Source organism: Salvia splendens, chromosome 4 (assembly GCF_004379255.2).
Source record: "Salvia splendens isolate huo1 chromosome 4, SspV2, whole genome shotgun sequence".
Taxonomy (NCBI): domain Eukaryota; kingdom Viridiplantae; phylum Streptophyta; class Magnoliopsida; order Lamiales; family Lamiaceae; genus Salvia; species Salvia splendens.
Window position 1 is genome coordinate 6,076,362 of NC_056035.1, and position 21,181 is coordinate 6,097,542.

A 21,181-nucleotide genomic window follows, 5' to 3' on the forward strand; every position below is an offset into this window, starting at 1 on the left:
GAGGTGGGACGGAGGAGTACTTAATTTGTAAGATGTGATAGTTCTCATTAACAATCCAGTCTCGTAGTCCTTTATTCACCCTAATAAATGTTAAAAGTATCCCTTATACATAGAATTGGCGATGGAGTGTTTTAATTTGCACCATAAATTTATTTTCGCTTTTAAGAAAGTACTAATAAATTGTCTACAAAAGCAGTTCAAGCATATAAAAAAAATAATAACATAGAGAATTTTAATTCGATACATAATTTACACAATTATACAAATGATGAATGTATACGTAAAAATCTTTAAATAAACGAAATACAAACTTATAATTTAATTCAGAGTGCTTACATATAAATGTTCCAGCGTGGTGCTGGCAAGAAATTCAAACAAAATATGGCCGTTGATATGTCGCGTGCACAATTACATCTCACATATTTGACTATAACCTAACTTTAATTTCAAACCACAATAAAATTTAATCACTTGTCACTCGTAACTATTCATTAATCAATAGTATTATGCAAAGTCATAAAATTGACATACAAAAAAATAAAATAAAATCAACGTTCACCCTCCAAGATTCCTTCTAATTCTAGCAACATCTTGTCCATTCATCTTGAATCCCTTCCGCAACACATCATCTGGCATGCCCGGGTGTGAGGCAAACGAGGCAACTGACGAGACTTGCGCTCCCGGGTTCTGACTGCTCAGCCCCGACACAGCCAAGGCCGGGCTTGATATCCCCGTGTTGTACAAGAAATGAATCAGACCTTTAGGGAACACGAAAGAGTCACCGGGTCTTAAGCGTTGTGTGTAGAGCTTATTTGAAGTGTCGACGAATCCGACTAAGAGAGAGCCCTCGAGCAAAATGGTGACTTCCGAAGCCCTAGGGTGGGAATGAGGTGGCACGAGACCATTGGCTGCGATGTCCACACGTGCCATGGTTAGGCCTAGGGTGTTGAGACCGGGTAAATTGTTGACGTTGCTTAGTGTAACGTTGAAGTCAAATTGGTTCATGCTACCGGGTTCGGACAATGCTGACGTGGAGAAATGGGAGGCTAGAGTGTGATTGGGGTTTATGCATGGTACACTATTTAAGAAAATATTGTGATGATTTTTGGTTTCGGCCACGCAATAGTCATTTAGTGGTTCGGGGTCGGATCTGATTAGGCTAGTGAAATGTAGCAAGGCCAAGAGGAAATGTAGCAAGAAAATATATTGGATTTTCATGATGATTTTGTGGGAGGAAGCTAGATGGATATGATTCTTGTTTTATGACAAAACATTTTGAGACAATGTTAAACCTTATATACTAGCAAAGAAATAAAGGCATGACTGAAATGATAGCTATTGATTAGTGTTGATAAGAAGAAGGCAACTCAACTCCTAATTAGGTATTATGTGTATCCACTTGTATGGCATTGAGTAGCTTTTGAGCATTGGAGGAGGAGAGAAGAAGGCAACTCATTGTTTTGAAAATGACTTAAAATAACTAGTGATAATGAGATTCATTCAAGTTTTAGGTACTACTATAACATAACTTTGCGTGTTGTGTCATTCTGTGTGTTGTTTTTTTAGTAATGTCACAATAACCTTTTTTTTTTATTAATGGTGTTGGTTTGTATATGCCATTAAAATTGATGAAACAAACATCGAGCATATTATAAGGTGTTAACTAGGGCTGCTTAATTATTCGGTCAGTTCAGTTATAATCGAATGAACTAACTAGTTAACCGAATCGCAGCTAACTGGAATTGATGTGATTACTTAGTTGTAATTGCAACTTGCAAAATATTGTAATTGCTCATCAGTCATGATTTCGAAGGATTTATTTTTTTATTCGAAATTTCAATAAAGAGAAGAAGTAATCAATGCGGAGGAATCATGATGATTTATATAATGAATTATTGATGTAACCTTATACTGTCATAATATGAAATTTAAATTGCTATTTAAGGTCTGGTTGACTAGCAAGAACTGTATTTTATGTATTTAAATCATAATTTATTAGTTACAATATCCATTATCTTTGCGAAAAGTAAATAGAATCAATCTAATAATTAGTCATTTTTGAATATTTTTATAATTAAGTACTAAATCCGATATAAATTAATCATTCACTATTAGCTTAATCTTTTGAAATCCAAAGGTCCACACGTGCCCCACCTTCTCCTCCATTATTGAGAGGATCTCGCACGTGCCATCCCCGTTTCTTCTATTTCTTGTCTACTGTTACTGCACTTCACTCTTTTCTCTGGTGGGCCTGCGGAAACCATCTTCTACACACCACCGTCATCATTATCTTCAGTTTGACTCTCTTCCAAGCCTTTCTTTGCACAAATCTTAGGTAAACACTCATGCAACCAACCTTTCTTTCTGATTTGGCACGCTTTCTACTTTCTTTTGGGTGAAATGTGGCATTTTTTCTTGTTTCTTTAGGCGTTAACTGAGGCCCATCTCATCTTCTGTTCATTTTTGCTCAGATTAGTGTCAAAGGTTACACCTTTTCAACTTTATCTTACTCCTAAATAGATTTATAGGCAAAAAGCACATCTTTTGTACTTGCTGATCTGATTATTGTGTTCAACTTTTTGTTTCTGTGCTGCTGATTAAGGTTATTAGGTTATCTTTTCGGACTTTCTAGAAGATCCGGAAATGGAAAATTATTTGAACTTTAGAAACGCTGTGGACGATTACAGAGACCATGCCTTTCTTGTTCTTAGTTGGTAGCTGGCGATGATTTGACCTTTTTATTGGTGCCCTTTTAATTTGTGTAGATTCCAGATTGTTTTGTTGGATTCATAGCTGTGGGTGCTTGAAATATCTTGTGACTGCAAGAATTGTGGGCTTGCCTTATTTGTGTGGTTTGAGGATTTATAAAATTTAAGATCTTGTGTTGTGTAACAGATGGATGATGATTCTGCCAAATCTGGTGCTAGATTGGAAGTTTCGGTTTCATTTGGTAGGTTTGAGAACGATGCACTCTCATGGGAGAAATGGTCTTCTTTCTCCCCCAACAAGTATTTGGAGGAAGTCGGGAGCTTATCAACGCCAGGATCGGTGGCACAGAAAAAGGCCTATTTCGAAGCTCATTACAAAAAGATAGCAGCTAGGAAAGCTGAGGAGATGGAGCAGGATAACTCGAGGAGCCCTATTATCCCCAGTCCTTGTTTGTCCAGCAAGGAAGATCATAGTGAGAATTCTTCTGAGAATGGGGCTGAATTCGGTTTGTTCAGTCACGGGAGATTAGTTGAAAGAATTACAGAGGAAGAAGCATGTGCGGCTGCTTTGACAAATGTTGTGATTGCAGATGAGGAGATAAATTGTAATGCTAGATCATCCAAAGGGGATGAGCAAGGAGCTTGTATGAATGGTTTGGTCGAAAATGTTGCTTCAGAGGAGGAGATGGGTGCTTCGGTGGAGCCAGGAAGCTCTGCAATTCAAGAAGCTAAGGATGAAACAAATGTTGGTGTAGATAATTCTGAGTTGAATGTTAGTAAAGATGCATTGTCGGTTGTGTTAGAGACGCCGCAGAAAGTTTCTCAGCGTATCTTGGAAAGACCTCGAGAAAGTAAGAATGTGTTGAAACAATTGAGTGTGGTGAAAAAGGAAAATCCGAAGTTGAATACGCGGCATGTACCTCAAAAGGTAAAGAGTAGAACTTGTAACCTCCTTTCAGTTATAGTAGTAATTGTGGATACAAATAGTCCATTTGAATATATCATTCTGGTTTTTAGGTAACTCCAATGAACAAGGAGAGAAACTCGTCCATGACAAGAAAGAAAGTCATTACACCTCCAACCAAACCATTGCCAGCAACCACTCCTAGACACATGAGGCCTACATCGGTCTCATCACCTATATCTGCCTCTCAATTGAAAAAGAAGGTGAATCATTCGGCACCACCAAAAACGAAGAGTTCTCAGGTTGGACAAAGCAAGAAAGTAGCTCCCGCTCCCACCTCGATGCACATGTCTCTTAGCTTGGGTCCTGCAGAGTCTCTTGGTGCTCTCCCTATGACCAGGAAGTCATTGATAATGGAGAGCATGGGGGATAAGGATATTGTCAGACGAGCTTTCAAGACTTTCCAGAATCGCACCAATGGATTTGCAACCGATGAAAAACCAACCACAGTAAAACATGGAGTATGTCATTTAATGTCAAACTCTTTATATTGGGGCAAGTTTTCATATTGTAAGAGCATAAATGGCAGGTATCATCTACTGCTCGTGAACCAAAGACGTCCAGTTATCGCATTCCTACAAAGGGGAATGAAGGGTAATGATAACTCTCATTTTTCTGTAGTACTCCTACTTCTATAAACTAAAATCTTTTTTCTGGATCATGTTATATAGTAGTACTTGTTTGGTTTTTCATTATCTGGTTCAAAGCCTATGAATTTGTAACTGGCTAATTGCTTTGCGTATAGGCTGAGAAAGGAAGCTGAAAAGAGAACTAGTCAAAGGATCCAGTCAGGAACGAGATCAAATCCTCTGTCTACTGGGTTAGATTTCAAAATATCCTCGTAACCACTCTCAGTGCAAAACTTGGTTTCTGAATCCTAATGCCGTATTAGACGTGCCTCTTGCTAACTCAAGTCTAATTCATTGCTAATGTTGCTGTCATTTATGACATCGCTTCTACAGTTTGCATCAAGTGTAGCTTATTCTGATATAAAAACTACTAGTCTTCATTAACTACAATATCCTCGACAATAAAAAACTGACATGTGTGTATTGGGATATGTTCATCAATAGATACAGCTATTTCCAATGACAATGTTTGAGTTGACGATGGACGTATTGGAACTGCCAATTATGCGCCGTTGAGTGGAATAGAAACTAGAAAGAACTTAATATTTCTGATTATACCACTTAAGGGACGAGTACTAAGTTTGGTTTACTGCCTGCTCCATTTAGTTAGCATAAGAATGTAGTTGATGCAATTAAACAGTAGGACATTAGTTAATGCTAGCAGACATAAGCTTGCATATATGCATTGATTGATTTCAGTTACATGCAGCAGCACTAGCTTTCCCTTATGACTTCATGCTTTGCCATGATTATTGGTATTATAGTTTTATTGTTTTCCACATTTCCAGGCTAAATTTGAACGAAAAATGAACAGATGATCATTTTGAGGTGTTTTGCCCTTAATAGACTATATATTGTTCACGAAATCTCTTACAAATAGTTTTCATTTCTTTTCTGTAATTAATTACAGATTGCATAAAAGCACTGCACTGGATAAGAAAAGTCCCACAACTCCCTCACCGGCTGCAGGGTTGAGAAGCGATGATAAAGCTGTGAAGCGTAAAGAGGTATGTCCAACAATCGTACCATTTCTCAACATGCATGGAGGCAGCGTGGTTTCCGTCGGCAGCCTTGGACGTCGGAGAGTTTTTCTGAGTAGCTGTGAGGTTGACGCCTGCGCATTGCTCGCGCCGTCCTGGTCTTAAACCGTTTCCGGCTTTGAGAACAGCCTTTCTAGAACTTCAGGAAGCAGTCCTCTAGTGGCAGTTCTTGCAAGCTGATTCGAGAGGTTGAGGGAAGCCTTGAATGCTTAAAACCTCGGAATCATAGTTTGATCGGAAGAGCATGGCGTGGAACCTGCTGAAGGCGGTGGGGACGGATTTGAGGAGGTGGTAGAGGAAGGATTCTGCGTCGGCGAGGCGCGTCGGATCGCCGTCGAAGGCGGTGATCTGTGAGGCTTCGTCGCTTGTAGGGGCGATTGCGGCGAGCTTCTCGATTGTGTCACTGCTTAGGCCGCGGCCTTCGTTTAGAGCGTCGATGATTTCTTTTCTGGAGAGGGCGAGGGATTTGAGGACGATGGCGGTGTTTTGTGATCGCCGCGTGTCGAGGAGGAATATCTGCGACGGAGGCCCAGGCCCGGATTTGTTGCTTAATGGACTCGGTGGTTTATTGTTGTCGCCGCCGCGTGGGGATCTTCTGTTCACTGCTACTGATCCGAAGAGGGCTTCCATTAGGTCTCCGTCAAATCTGCATTATCAGGTTGATTAATACGACTGTGAATTGAATGGTGGGAAAAGAAATTGAGCAAAATTAATGATGATTACTTGAATGAGCCCTTGTCGATTTTGTCCCACACCATGGAATGCTCCACGTTTGGATTCACCTTATCCCAGTGCAAGGGTTTCAGTTTTACTTTCTCGCTAGAGCTTTCTCCGGCTGAAGATGACCACTTATTAGGCGGCGGTTTCGTCGATGATGACGGCGGCGGTGGTGGAGAAGGACCTTTGTTTGCCGGAATAGGCGACGGGGGTGGGGGTGGTGCGGGGCTTTTTTTCGCAACTGCTCCAACCGCTACTATTGGTGGCGGAGCAGAGAGGCGCGGCGGCGGAGGAAGCGGCGGCGGCGGATTATTCTGTACGAGTTGCTTTTCAACCTTAACTGCAGCGACGCCGTTTGCAAAGGAAGGTGCCTTCTCAATGATCTGATCATGCTTCTCCTCCGCCCAGATTAAGCTCTGAGAAGTGGAGGATTTCCCTCGAAGCAGAGGAAGTTCTTGCACCGGCGGTTTGCTCTTCCTCTCTCTCTCCCTCTCACTAACAACTCTCTTCTCCTCTTCTTGCTGCTCCTCCTTCAAGCTCTTGAAATTCTGTTTCCTGTAACCAGCTTGAATCTGACTCTCCCCCTCCTGCATATTTCTCCAATACAGCACATCCAATCCATTCTCATCCACAATCAGCCCCTTCACATTCCCGCCGTATCGCCTGAAGCTCCCACGCGCCGCCGAGCCATTTGCAGCGGCGGCCGCAGCGGGAGGATTCTCCTCCCGCTTCCGCCGCGAATTATACCTCACAAACAGAAACAAAAGAAGCGCGGATAAAACGACTGTGCTTGCAGCCGTGACGCCTATCGCTCTTCCCACCGCGGCCTTCGTGGAAGTCCTACGCGGCGGCGGGACTTCCGGCCCGGGCGGCGGAGGGAAGGAGATGGGCAGGTCTGGAGGCGGAGGCGGCGGGACGATGGAAGGAATGGGCGGCGGAGAGAAGGGATAGAACGTCTCGATGTTTTGCTGAGAAGAAGATTCTGGAATATGAGAGATGATGAGGAAGATGAAGAAAGAAAGAAACGTGGTTGCGGCCATGATCAAAGGTTGTGAGAAATTTGAGAGATGTGTGATTTTTTGTTTTGATCATTGCTTGTGTTTTTCTCTCTTTTTTTTAGTTTGTTTGGTTTAGTTGCTGAAAGTGTCAACCTGAGCAGTTGGTGGTTGATTTGGTATACTTTGCTCTTTAGAAGGCTTCCTTCTCTGCAATGACAAAAGTGCCCCTCATTTTAATTTTTTTAATCCTTGGTTACCGACCGATTAAACTCATTGTTAATTTTGTGGAAAGCTTCGTGATGAAATAGCGGCGGTGGAAAGCTTCGTGATTTCATCTCTTATGTAAGTCTGGGTTTTGAATTGGTAGGATTAGTGCAATATTACCACAAATGGTGTGATTATTTAATTGAATAAACGTGGGATAATAATATTAATAGTGGGGATTAGGAAAGCGAAAGCGATGTCTTTTGCACGTAACAAGAGACAAAGTCAGAGGGGAGACTTCATCAAAACAGACAAATCTTTTTTGTTCATCAGATTTTAGGTCACGGGCCATTGGAAAAAGTCAGTTTTGGTCTTTATATTATGAAGCAGTCTAATTATATTTGTTTAAATCGTTGTTAAATTGTTTATGTAATGAAATGCGTGATTTTTGGAAATGGTTTTCTTCACAATTAGTGTAGGATGAAGAGATTTGAGTATTTTTGTCTTGCAATCCTAATTAATATGAAGTTCAAAGTGTAAGAAATGTTCTCATGCAGATTGGGGTGATTCACCTAAATACTTTTCTGGGCCTTTAGTAGTATTATAAAATTGAAAGCAATTTTATAAGATGGATTTTCTTTATAATTTTTTAGTTAATGTATTTTGAATCTTTTCTATATTGTTTCTTTTAACCTAAATCATATCTTCTCGAACAAGTAAAATTTGACATTTGATCCCTTTCTCCTTTTTCTCAGTCAATCTATTTATTTATTTTTCTTCTTTCTGGTAAGATGAGAAATTTGCAATCAGTGTGTACTCGCCACACTTTTGTTAGAAGTATAGTTCTTAGTACAACATGCAGTATTCAATATTTGAGAGTTTTATGATAACATAAGTTCAAAACGGTAAGCTTTATTTCATTAAAATAGTGGATCAAAAAAAATTTCTATCTAATTAAACTGAACTTAATTTTTTTTAAAAAAAGATAAACTACAACTTGAAATGGCCTATATATAGAACATTCAAGCAACGACAATAATAAATATTGTTTGCGTTCTTTTCTTGTTATATTTTACCGTAAGTACAAAAACAACCGATTCAGAGGAAAATTAGTTTATTTAATACTAATGCACTTTCATTTGCTTTACATCACAGTCTCATTTAATCCACCCAATTATGTCATTATTGGAACCATCATTTCGCCTACTAAAATATAATTTGAACTAGAATATAAACATATTCTAGAACATTTTTAGAGGCAAAGTTTATGCACTGTACTGTTCCAAATAACGATTTTTAGATTAATAATTAATATAAAAAAAAAACGTAATGAAGTTGTTGCACGAAAATGAAGGGTTAAGCTAGCCACTTAGCCTTCTCACAAATTTGTATAAAGTGGTTGAAAAAGAAAAAAATCGATAAATCTAGTTGAAAATTTGGTATTTTTTGTAAGTCAACAAACTAAGGTCATCCGCAACGCTGTCTCTTATTCGTCTCTTAACCGTCTCATCTCTTAACTATTCATGGATCTCACTGTACTTTTCATCACATCTCTTAACTAAGAAACCGGACATGCAACCCTTCATCTCTTAACCATCTCATCTCTGAACTATTGATTCATTCAATTTTATTTTTTATTTTTATTTCCAACAAATTCAATTAATAAAAACACACTTTATTAAATAAAAGAAAATTACAACTTAAAATTCTAAAAAAATTTAAAAATATATAATTAAAAATCCTAAAAAAAAATAAAAAATACATAGTTTAAAATACAATTAATAGATGTGTGTTTGTGTGTGTGTGAAAGAGGAGTATTTATAGAATAAAAAAAGAAAAAAATAAAACAAAATTAATAAAATAACCGTTGAACGGTCATATTACCGTTTTTTTAATTTTTTTATTAAATTGGAATTAAAAAAATTATTTATTGCGTCAGCGTGATGAATCCCACTCGCGGACCGGCGAGTGAGCGCCACGCCTAGAGCCAGCCGTCTCGGTGAGACGAACGTCTCAGCGAGACAGGGACGAGACAGGGACGCTGCAACGCGTCTCGCGTCCGTCTCGTCTCGGAGGGACGAGATAAGAGATACCCGCGGGATGCGCTGCGGGTGCTCTAATACTCATGAAATGAAATTTCTCCTTCTTTATTCTTTAGTGCATTTCCTGATTGGTTTGACTTTTTAGAGCTAGCTTTAATCAGCTTATGATACCTTTTTAAATGTTTTTATGACATCATTAAATTCTTCTAATTCAAAGACTATTTATTTTTCGCAGTTTTGTTAGGTGACATTGAATAATACAGTTTCGCTCGTGCTAAATTATTCTTATATGTGACAAAATTGGTTTCCCAAGCAGTTGTGGGTCGTTATTTATTGCTATATGTAATATTCATTGTGAACGTTCAATTAATTACCTATTCGAAGTAAACTTTAAATTATCATGTGAAAATTCATGACTTTTCCATATTTTTTTAGAGTGAATTGCGAAAATGGTCCTTCGATAAACCCATACTTCATAGACTTTAAAAATATCGGCAGACATCCCTGGACTAAGGGTTTATCTCGAAATTGGTCATTTTGTCATTTTTTTATACAAAAATACCCTTTTGAGGGTTTTGGCAATTTGGTCTTTTTATACTTTTAATATTTTAAATATGATATTATTTCAGTGATGTACTAAATCTGATATTGTTTCAAAATTATCATTCTTCTTCCCTTTTGTCATCATTCACTTTGTTTCTTTATTTCAATATTAGATTTAATTTTATAAAATTAAATTTTAAATTTAGATTTTAAAATATCAATAAATTTTTATTAATTATTAAATAACAAAAATTAATAGTTTTAATCAATATTTGATACTGTCTAATATTTAATCAAAAAGGTAAGACTAATATTTATAATTTTTATTTCAGTGATTAAAATTAATAGTTTTAATCAACTTTATTTTAATCAATATTTAATAATTTTAATCATAAATAGATCATATAACACGATTATTTTGAAATAAATATGCATCTAATGTAAGAATAATATAATTTTCATTTTTTTATTTTAAAACAATCAAAATTAACTAGAAAATTTAAACAAAATACTCCTATATAAAATTTTTAGTAATATCAAATTTTTAGTCAACTTCATAATATATAATCACAAGCAATTACAACAACCGAACGAAAGCTAAGTAGAATAGCTCTTATTTTTCCATCATGATTAATATTATTTTTTTGTACTTCTTCGATTCAACTGAATATTATATTAAATAACAAAAATTAATATTTTTAATCAATATTTATAGTGTTCATGAATTAATGATTTTAATTAATAAAAAAATTATTGATATTTAAAAATCTAAATTTAAAATTTAATTTTGTAAAATTAAATCTAATATTGAAATAAAGAAATAAAGTGAAGGATGACAAAAGGGAAGAAGAATGATAATTTTGAAATAATATCAGATTTAATACATCACTAAAATAACATCAGATTTAAAATGTTAAAAGTGTAAAAGGTCCAAATTGCCCAAACCCTCAAAAGGGTATTTTCGTATCAAAAATGGCAAAATGACCAATTTCGAGATAAACCCTTTAGTCCAAGGATGTCTGGCGATATTTTTAAAGTCTAGACACTATGAGCGAGATAAACCTATAGTCCAGAGACCATTTTTGCAGTTCACTCTATTTTTAAAACACTATTGTATAATAGAAGTAATAGATAACTAATAACAAAACTAATTTATTTCAATTGAAATAAAAATTCTAATAGAACAAACCGTGGCGGATCCAAGATTTATAAATGGAAGATGCGGAATATATACTAGCTTGGTTTAGGGCGGAAATGACTAAAGATGCGGAATATATACTAGCTTGGTTTAGGGCGGAAATGACTATTTTTTCAATCTTCTGAATGACATCGGGCCAAACAGTGAAGGTGGACATGACAATTTTACGACCCAATAAAAAAAAATTAGTTGCACGAGGGGGCACTCCTGCCCCTCTCCACCCTCCCTCTAATCCGCCAGTGAGAACAAATGAGAACTTTGAATAAGTTTCAATAGAGTAATGATAACATAAATGTATTATGAGAACTTTGAATAAGTTTCAATAGAGTAATGATAACATAAATGTATTATGTGTATTTTCCTTCCACAAGAATAACATTTTTTTGTTGGACATAGATTTTAACACCTGATAAAATAAGAGAGAAGTAGAAAGAAAAAGTAATTAAAGAAAGTATTGTTAGTGGAAAATAGGTTCCCACTGCATTAGAGCATTCCCATCCGTGCTCTTGCCAATGAGCACGGATGAGGGCCCCGGATCCACTTTTACTTTCTGTCCTTAAGCAAGAGCACAACACCCACATCCGTGCTCTTCAGCAAGGACAAGCTCAAGGGTCCCACCATTCTACTATTCAATTTAAATTAAAACCCACAATATTAAAATGCATTAAAATTACCCGAAATACTATTACAAATTATAAAAAAAATAAAAATTACATAATTAAAATTCTAAAAATTTAAAATTAGATAATTAAAATCCTAAAAATTAAAAATTACATAATTAAACTCCTAAAAAATAAAAATTACATAATTAAACTCCTAAAAAATAAAAATTATATAATTAAAGTCTAAAAATACCCCCGTGGAAGACTATTCATCCGGCTCTACCCCCAATGTTCTTTGGAGACCCCGTATCATTGCCACATGCGATCGAAGTTGGTCGGGGTCATAGTTGACCTATCGGCCAAATTGAGTTGGGCCAAAACCCCACATAACGAGTTGGTGGGGGGTTGAGGTGGCACAAAGGGAGCGGGATCGGGGGCGGATGGAGTCGCGGCGCGACGGCGGTTGGCCGTCGACTTTTTCCTTCCTTGCGGCCGGCGTTGGGAATTACTCGGGCAGGCGTCGGGGCTACCCAAGTTAGCTCCGGCGAGTTTGGTGGACACCTCATCGACTGTTTGCTGGAGGAGCTAGAGGAGGATGATACGCTTCCCCTATACTTCGGATGCACACGCACCTCCTGCCAAATATTGGGGTACTTGAACGGTTTGTAGTGTTGGGATTGGTAGGTCGCCAACGCGGCACTGATGATGTCGACCTCGCTTCTGCCGTTCCACGCCGACCGCTCTTCCTGGAGGTAATACCCTTGGAACTTTTGGATTTCTTCGTTGGCTCTGTATATGGCATTGCGCACCATACTCTCTTTGCGCTCGATTGTTCCAGCCGACCGATTTTGATTGCACCGGCGACAGACCCGCCACTAAAAATGGTTCCCGGATTAGTTCGTGCCAATCTCCAGATCTTCGGAGATAGACAAAAACGCTTTGAATAATTGATCCATCTCCCCCGGAGTGTACGGGGTGCGGACACCACGAGTAGGAAGATGAGGAGTTTGAGAGCTGCCGCTCCCTCCCGCTCTAGGTACGGGTGGTTCGGGTGCCCATCCGTATTGCCCATCGGGGGCATCTTGGTCGTCCACCTGGTAAGGCCGATAGCCACCCGGAGCTTGCGAACTTTGGGTTTGAGGAGGGGCCGAAAATTCCATTTCCGGACTAGGAAATGGTTACGAGCCGAACTATTTGTGGTTCCAACCGCGGGAGCCAGATGGGTGATCGCCGGTGCCGGATATTTTTGTTGTTGTAAGAGTGAAAGAAAGATTGAGAATTGTAAGAATGGAAATGAGAGAATTTAGATGAGAATTGTGTAGTGTGGTGTGAAATTTTTTGTGTGGAAGTGGAGGTATTTATAGATGAAAATGTGAATTTTTGGGGAAAAAATTGAAAAATAAATTAAAAGTAGGGAGAAAACGGATATAATTTTTTAGAAAGTGGGAAAATATTTTTTTGATTTTTAATCGGATTTTTTAATTAAAATCTGATTTTTTAAAAAAAGGAAATTCCAACAGCATTGCCGTTGGCCAATCAGGCGTTGACATGTGTGTTGCTTGCTGGCACGGACGTGCTCGATGCATAGAGCAGTGCCGCGCCAGCGGCAAGAGCGCAGCGGCGTGCAGGCGGTGCCGCGCAGCTGGCACGGACGGACGGAAGGACAGACGCACCGCTGCGGATGCTCTTAGTGAAAAAAGTTTCCAAATTTTATAAAATGCATATTTTTGTGGCATGAATTAAATAGGAAATAGTGCATATTCTTGTAGGACGAGGGAATACAAAATGGCGACAAATTTGTTGTTGTTCATCATTTTCAAAGGAAAATGCTTAATCTTTTCCTAAAATTTTTATCTTAGAAATTTATATAAATACCAACAAAAATCAATTTTATAAAATTAGAGAAATATAATTAAAAATTTACAAAAATATTTAATAATATTAGAGAAAACGACTGTCTATAAATACCAACGTTTTAAAAACCGGACTGGCAAGCGAACCGACGATGTTACTGGTTCACGGTTCAACCGGTCCAACTGGTCGAACCACCGGTCTAACCGTTTTACTGTTGCAAATATATATAAAAATATATTAAATGTAGTAAATGATTTACAATTAATAATATATATCACAAAACATTAAACCTTATAGATAATTAGTGATGTATAAATATAAATAATATTAAAATTTAGTAAATATATTCAGATATATATATTTAATATTAGTTAGTCTAGATAAAAAATTTAATATTTCATGTATTAAAATAGATAATGTTTATATTAATTTAAGAAAATTTATTTCGTAAAATAATATATATTTAAATACGAATTAAGTACTTATTAATTAGTTTAGATAAGATTATTCATTAATGTCAATAGCTAGGGTATATAAATTAAGTATGTAATATAAAAATTTTATTTATAGTAAATAATGAATCTTATATGGTACTAATAATAATATAGGTGGTAAGTAGAGCATCATTAAAATATAAAGATGATAATTATATATACTATAATTAACAATTATATTAAAGAATAATAAAATTAAAATGAATTATTAGTTTTTGTAGATAAAATTAATGGTTAATGTATAAAAATATTTAATGATCAAATTGTTCAATGAGCCCATGTGATGGAGTGATAGAGATCTTCTTAACTAGAAGAGAGGTCATGAGTTCAACCTCTACCAACAACAAATTTTAAAAAAATTTAAAAAAAAATTAGAAAATCGGTTTCCGGTTCACGGTCCAACCGGTCCGACCGGCCGGTTCCACCGGTTCACGGCGGTTCAATGCAGTGGTGGTTTAAAGGGGTGAACCAGACCGGACTACCTACCGGTTCGCGGTCTGACCGGTCGAACCGGCCGGTCCGGTCCGATTTTTAAAACATTGATAAATACCCACTGTAATAATTTTTTTCCAATTCAAAACAAAGGGCCTATATAGCATATTTAGCATAATTAGTCAAATTACCGTATTTGTAGGGAAAATAATCGATATTAGGGGTATTTATTAATGTTAGTCACATTTTTATAAAGTTACTAAATATACTATTATAGGCTATTCAATTTGCAAGATTATATCTCAAGATTAAATATATATTGTGTTTGATTCATGAGATTGAATCCATAACTTTCATAGATAAATAATTATATGATAAATAGTCATAACCACCTTTCTAACTAAAATAAAATCACAACTCAATCATTAATAGATAATCGAACCGCACCTACATGTAAACATATTATGTATAAATACTAGTAAATAGCATTACACGTTCAGTAATTTGTTTTTTAGAAAGAAAAAAATATTGATGGACGACAATGGCCACATCGCTCTTAATATCTGAACTTTGAAATTAGTTGATGTAACAATTTTAAAAGACAACAATACAAATTAGGGAATGATGAAAAAAAAGGGAAAGGAATGATTATTATATTACTATTAGGAAAGAATTAAGCAGCTAAATCAGAGGGAGTATTTGAATTGGGTTGGCCGGCCTTTGAAAGGTCTGTATAGATTGGACCACCAAATATTCGAAACTATTTTGTGGCCCAACTAAGCTTTTGTAACTATCAATACAATACAAAATAGATTTCATCATTTTTAATTGAAAGGTTAATAATGAATACGTATCTTGATATTTTTAAAATGTTATATTCAAACGATGTTTGGGCCGGCCCACAGTAAAATTTATGCTCAAGATTGTATATTAAGGAGTACTTACTTTACAATTTTATATGTAAGCCTATATACCGATACTATTGTAGTATAAAGTATGTTGATCATCAATCGACTTATTATAATATGCAATGTATATTTAATTTTAATTATCTCAATGAGCTAGATGAATCGTAGTAAGACCATAAATGCATGATCATATGCAAGTATGCATCAAGTATTGGAAACATATATCTTCATAGTGTGATGAAACATGTATCATTATAAAGCTCAATATATGTAAAACAATAATTTCAATTAGGAGTGATGTAAAATTTATAGTTTTGAGATTTTTTTTGGGGTAAAAAAAGCGGGCAAAGCCCGAATACAAAGACAAAATTAACGATAGCTATGGAGCCCCGACGGAGGGGCCTCGAGCTCATGAACACCTTTATGATGAGAATAATCATAATGAGATAAAAATCAGTAGTAAAATTCCCTTCTCGATGCACATGTTGCAGAGCTACAAAGTCGAAATCCTGGAGTAATCCACAGACCCTTTTTACTATGGAGCGACAATTAATTGAAGTTTCAAAGTGTGCCAATATCATGGCCACTTCAACAAAATTATCACTTTCCACCTCCAACGTGTGAGAGACTTGGCCAAATGTAGGCCGTGATACAAGCACCAAATCTCTGCAGTTAGAACAGAACAAACTGTTAACAACCAAGCCATAATTTGTTACCTGATTAACCGCTCAAGTTTCTGTAATGGTATTTGCAATATAAGATCTCAATCCTTTATTTTGTGATTCGATGGCGTATAATAAATCAAGGACTAATATCATCAGAACAATCTCTAATAAAATATTTATTTCTCTCTTATTCCCACACACAATCTCAGTTTAATACAGTAAAACCTATTCACATCAAAGACCTCAACCCACATACTATTTTTTTCTATTTCATGTATATTCTTAATAAATATAAGAATGGTGTATTATAAAATGGAATACGTAATTTGGATCTATGGTCAATAAAAAAATTATAAGAAGATAGGAGAAAAATGAATTTGTTGGATGCCAAATTGCCAACTATGCAATACCCACACTCTTAGGCCATGTTTGGTTGGCGGGAAAGTAAAGTTGACAAGGAATATGATTCATAGGAAAATGAATCTCTAGAATATGATTCTTAATAACTTTACTTTCCTGTGTTTGGAGAATACCAAGATTTTAAATTTTGTATTTCATTTAAACACCAAACTAAAGATAAACTTATTATTATTTTATTTATAAAAAGAATAATAATTTTTTTAATAAATTATTAATTACAAATGACGATAATTATATTATTATTATATATATTATTATGATGGATAGTTTAAATATGAATCATTCATCACAATATATAATAATACAAGTATAATTATAGTTACATGGAGTATTATAATCATAAATGATTATAATAATAATATAATAATAATAATAATTATTATTATTATTATTACTACTACTATTACTATTATAATATTTAAGGATATTATAATTAAATAAATTTTATAATTTAGAATTTCACTACGATTTTATTAATTATTAATTTCTAAAATAATAATTAGTATTTATTACAATATAATTTATATTATATAATTATATTTTAATTATTTAATAAGTTATTAATTATTATTATGATAATAAAAATTATATATAGATATTATAATACAAAGTTATAATTATGATCATTTTAATTATAGTTATTTATTATTCTGAAATTAAGTATGGTTTGTAATTTAAAATTATTTTTAAAACATTGTAATAATAATAATAATAATAATAATAATAATAATAATAATTAAATATGTAAGAATCCTAAAACTGGGAAAAAGAATACCTAAAAAAAGTTAGGATTCAGAATCCTAGAAAGTTGTACTAACTTTCCTTGTTCTTGGGATTTTGATTACTTTCCCAGTTTGATTAAAAATCGAAACAAACACATGAATTTAAAATTTAAGGAATCAGATTACTTTCCCAGGCAGAATCTGGCAACCAAACATGACCTTAATAAATTTGTTTATTATAGTTATATATTTACACACACATTAAATAGGTGAAATAGTAAAAGGAGTTGTACATGATGCAGGGGCGTATGCACCAAAAGATGCGTTTGTCTAAGGCGTGACAGCATAGCAATTCTTGTTATTGCAATCAACAAACAAATCAATAATGCAAAACAAAAGTAGCTCCAATAATTTAAAAAGTGAGAAAAATCCCAAAAGGGAACACTTGAACATGTCTAGCTCAAATCCGAATCAAATATTCCTTTTAAGCAGACAAGAAATCACATTATAATAAACCCAATTCATATATATTCAATTCAATGCCAACCACAATGCATCTGTCACCCAACAATTTTCTTAATCCCAAACCACATTTCACCATCAACACAAAAGTCAATCTCTTGCTTGCTCTTTCATCATCTCTCAACTCTGTGCTAGTAACATTCCCCTGACTTTGTGATGGTTGATCATAACAAAACTGGAAAAAACAGAACACCTTACATCATCAACGAGGGCGGTTTTGCTCGTCCTATACTACTCGTTAACGCACATTCTCAGCTCTCGCTGCTGGCCTCGAACCTCCTTGTTGGAGAGTCGAGGGGCGTGGATGAAGTTGGGCTTGAAGGCAGGGACGAGAATGATCTCGGTGAGCAAGGTGATGGAGGTGACCGGTTTGATGAGACGTTGTCGTCGTCTAGAGACGGGGTAGGGCTTGGTATTGCAACACCACAATGCTCTTCTAGTTTCCTCTTGTTAAGCCCCAACCCTTCTCCAAACATGCACCTTTTTAGCCTTTTGACATCAGACAGTTTCACAGGCTTTACTATGAAATCTTCAGCACCTTCTTCCAAACATCTGAGATATAAAAGATAAATCAAAATAAGACACTACTTCTAAATTGAGAAAGAATTTCAAGAATTGGGTATCTAGCTTTATAAATTATTCATATACTGGTCTAGTTAGGCTCTAGGTTCAGTTATGGAATTATGCTGTCAAAATTGGAAAATGGGGACCAAATTTTTTGAAACAATATTATACTACTACTATAAAGCACAAGGGAATAGAAAAGTTGTACCCACAAATTTATGGTCTATGGTTGCAACTACTTTTTACTTGCTTTTGATGAAGGATCCAATGCTATTTTTTGTACTAATCAAAACATTACAGTTTGTCTCCCCAATTTTAAAAATCTTTAGGGTCCCGGGTATGATTTAATATTGCAGGACTCAATTTATGCTAAGATGTTAATGGTGGTTGTCGAGTCATTGATTGTAGTCACAAATAAACTATAATCAAGAATAAGTGTGGACATTCCCACTAGAATAGATTATCAATGGTTGAGCAACAGAAACAGCACTTAAAAAAAGGTAAAGTTCTTGATTTGGGGTCAATTATACTAATCTATAATAGTGTTTAGGCGATTGCCAATATAATTATCCAAATAGAATCAAGATTAACTAGAAATTTACCTGTCAATCCTAGTCAAAACGTTTTCAGAAGACATGATTACAACTGGGATTTCTCGAAAAGTTGATGAACCCTGTTCAGACAAAACAGATTAAAACAGATTTTAGCTCATGTCATCTTTGGAAATTGTGTTTGAAACTTTGAAGTCATATATTTATACATCTGCAAAGAGCAGAGCATAAAGAGAACAAACCTTAATCTTTTTCAGCAACTCATAGCCTGTCATTCCAGGCATACAATAATCTGTGATTATCAGATCCACCTTTAATCCCTGAAAAAAGAAAAAAACAAATCAACCCTAAATCAATTCAACACACAATGAAATAGTACTATAAAACCTAAAATATGACCATAAAAAATTTACTCTTATATATTTTCACTTACATCTAAAGCAACAGAGTTTTTTTCAGTCTCATCTAATCCCAAAAACTGCAAAGCTCTCCTCCCACTATCCACTGCTGTGACTGCAGCAAATACACACAAACAAGATCATGTCAAAATGCAAATCCCCCCAAAATTTCATCACATGAAAAACAAAAGAAACCCCCAAATTCCCCCACCAAAATTCAAGAACCATAAATAGAAACTCTGACCTTTGCAAGAAGTGATTTTGAGCAACCTCTCAATGACTTTCCTATCAACAAGGCTGTCATCCACAGCCAACACATGAACCTCATGAGACAAGTCATCCACTCTCCTCAATCTCGAAAAGAAACCATTTTTAGCCATCTTCAACAGAAATCTCAGCAGCCCAGATGGAGAAAAGTTCAAATCTTGCAGCCCAGAAGCTCACATTACAATAAAAATGACAGAAGAGAGAAATGAAAAAGGAGAAATTGGTGTAAGAAAAAATGCACATATAATGGTCAATCTGTCCGTATCAAAGTATATATATGATAGCAGACGTCCTTTTCTCCCCCACTTATATTTGTGTGAGTTATATATGAAAAAAATTGTGAGTCTTCGAAATCATATCTGGTGAAATCTACTTTTTAATATATAAAAAGCATAGGGCGGAGATTCTGAAATCCACTTTGGTGGTGATCTGATTTCCCATATCCATGTGAGAAGGAGATTTTGATGGCGCGAGATTTTGAGGTGAAATTAATTTGACTGCGCGGTGACTGCTTGTTTAAGCTGCGGAGATTAACTGCCGTTGACGAATCATCAAGGCGAGGGCGGTCGTCGTTATAATTAATTAACTGTGGAATTTTGCACTCAAAATTTTGGACATCGTAATTGTCAAATCATGGATATGGATTTGGTCCTGTCTCCAAAGATCTTGTGTCGTAATTTCTTTTGTTATATAGAAAGAATAAAGTATTCATTTTAAAGGGAACATTGGTCTACGAACTTTGCCAAAATATCATTTTAGGTTCGTGAACTTTGAAAATATCATTTTAGGTCTGTGAACTTTGAGTTAGTATCATTTGAGGTACTTTTTACTATTTCCAAGTTTTTTTGGACGAAAATACCCTCAATACCTTAAAGTGTATATATATATTTTTAATAAATTTATCATATACTCATAATTTTTTATAAATATCTTTACAATATATTTTTGACAAATTTTCTAAATATAATTTGACCTTATATATTATCACTTAATTTTGTGACATGCAAGTAAAATTGCTTCTTCAATTTTTTATATTAATTTTTTTAAAAATTGAATAAAGAACTTTTCTTTAATAATAAAAAATTGAATAAAGATCTTTTCTTGCATGTCACAAAATTAAATGATAATATTGAAGGTCAAATTATATTTAGAAAATTTGTCAAAAATATATTGTAAAGATATTTATAAAAAATCTTTATTCAATTTTTTATTATTAAAGAAAGTTCTTTATTCAATTTTAAAAAAAAATTAATATAAAAATTGAAGAAGCAATTTTACTTGCATGTCACAAAATTAAGTGATAATATTTAAGGTCAAATTATATTTAGAAAATTTGTCAAAAATATATTGTAAAGATATTTATAAAAAAATATGAGTATATGATAAATTTATTAAAAATATATATATATACACTTTAAGGTATTGAGGGTATTTTCGTCCAAAAAACTTGGAAATAGTAAAAAGTACCTCAAATGATACTAACTCAAAGTTCACGGACCTAAAATGATATTTTCAAAGTTCACGGACCTAAAATTATACTTTGTCAAAGTTCCGTGGACCAAAAATGATGTTCACTCATTTTATTACAACACTCCATTCAATTTTTGTGTGCTTAAAAAAGAGTACTAATAGTATTCCATTGATTGCCTATTGCTCTGAGATGATATTGTTATGCCTGGATTTTAATTTGAAACTAATTTTTATACTCTAAATTATCAAATATTTTTTAAGATGTCATT

General features: G+C 34.8%; 4 protein-coding genes across 4 annotated transcripts; 1 reads left to right on the plus strand and 3 right to left on the minus strand.

Annotated features, from left to right (window-relative positions):
- Positions 1-257: 257 nt before the first annotated feature.
- Positions 258-1,286, minus strand: LOC121799163 (germin-like protein subfamily 1 member 1). Its single transcript, XM_042198508.1, has one exon. It carries the CDS (start codon positions 1,216-1,218, stop codon positions 556-558), a length of 663 nt encoding a protein of 220 aa, XP_042054442.1. The 5' UTR covers positions 1,219-1,286; the 3' UTR covers positions 258-555.
- Positions 1,287-2,239: 953 nt separating this feature from the next.
- On the plus strand, positions 2,240-5,446 carry LOC121800560 (protein WVD2-like 7). The gene is made up of 7 exons (XM_042200111.1): positions 2,240-2,335; positions 2,428-2,484; positions 2,896-3,636; positions 3,726-4,133; positions 4,202-4,266; positions 4,418-4,492; positions 5,212-5,446. The coding sequence occupies exons 3-7, from the start codon at positions 2,896-2,898 to the stop codon at positions 5,444-5,446; spliced, it is 1,524 nt and encodes a 507-aa protein (XP_042056045.1). The 5' UTR covers positions 2,240-2,335; positions 2,428-2,484.
- Positions 5,447-5,497: 51 nt separating this feature from the next.
- Positions 5,498-7,276, minus strand: LOC121797983 (formin-like protein 4). The gene is made up of 2 exons (XM_042196784.1): positions 6,065-7,276; positions 5,498-5,987 (listed from the first exon to the last, which is right to left on the minus strand). The coding sequence occupies exons 1-2, from the start codon at positions 7,096-7,098 to the stop codon at positions 5,498-5,500; spliced, it is 1,524 nt and encodes a 507-aa protein (XP_042052718.1). The 5' UTR covers positions 7,099-7,276.
- Positions 7,277-17,645: 10,369 nt separating this feature from the next.
- Positions 17,646-19,724, minus strand: LOC121801374 (two-component response regulator ARR5-like). The gene is made up of 5 exons (XM_042200853.1): positions 19,420-19,724; positions 19,211-19,290; positions 19,020-19,097; positions 18,829-18,899; positions 17,646-18,214 (listed from the first exon to the last, which is right to left on the minus strand). The coding sequence occupies exons 1-5, from the start codon at positions 19,553-19,555 to the stop codon at positions 17,914-17,916; spliced, it is 666 nt and encodes a 221-aa protein (XP_042056787.1). The 5' UTR covers positions 19,556-19,724; the 3' UTR covers positions 17,646-17,913.
- Between the last annotated feature and the right edge of the window lie 1,457 nt (positions 19,725-21,181).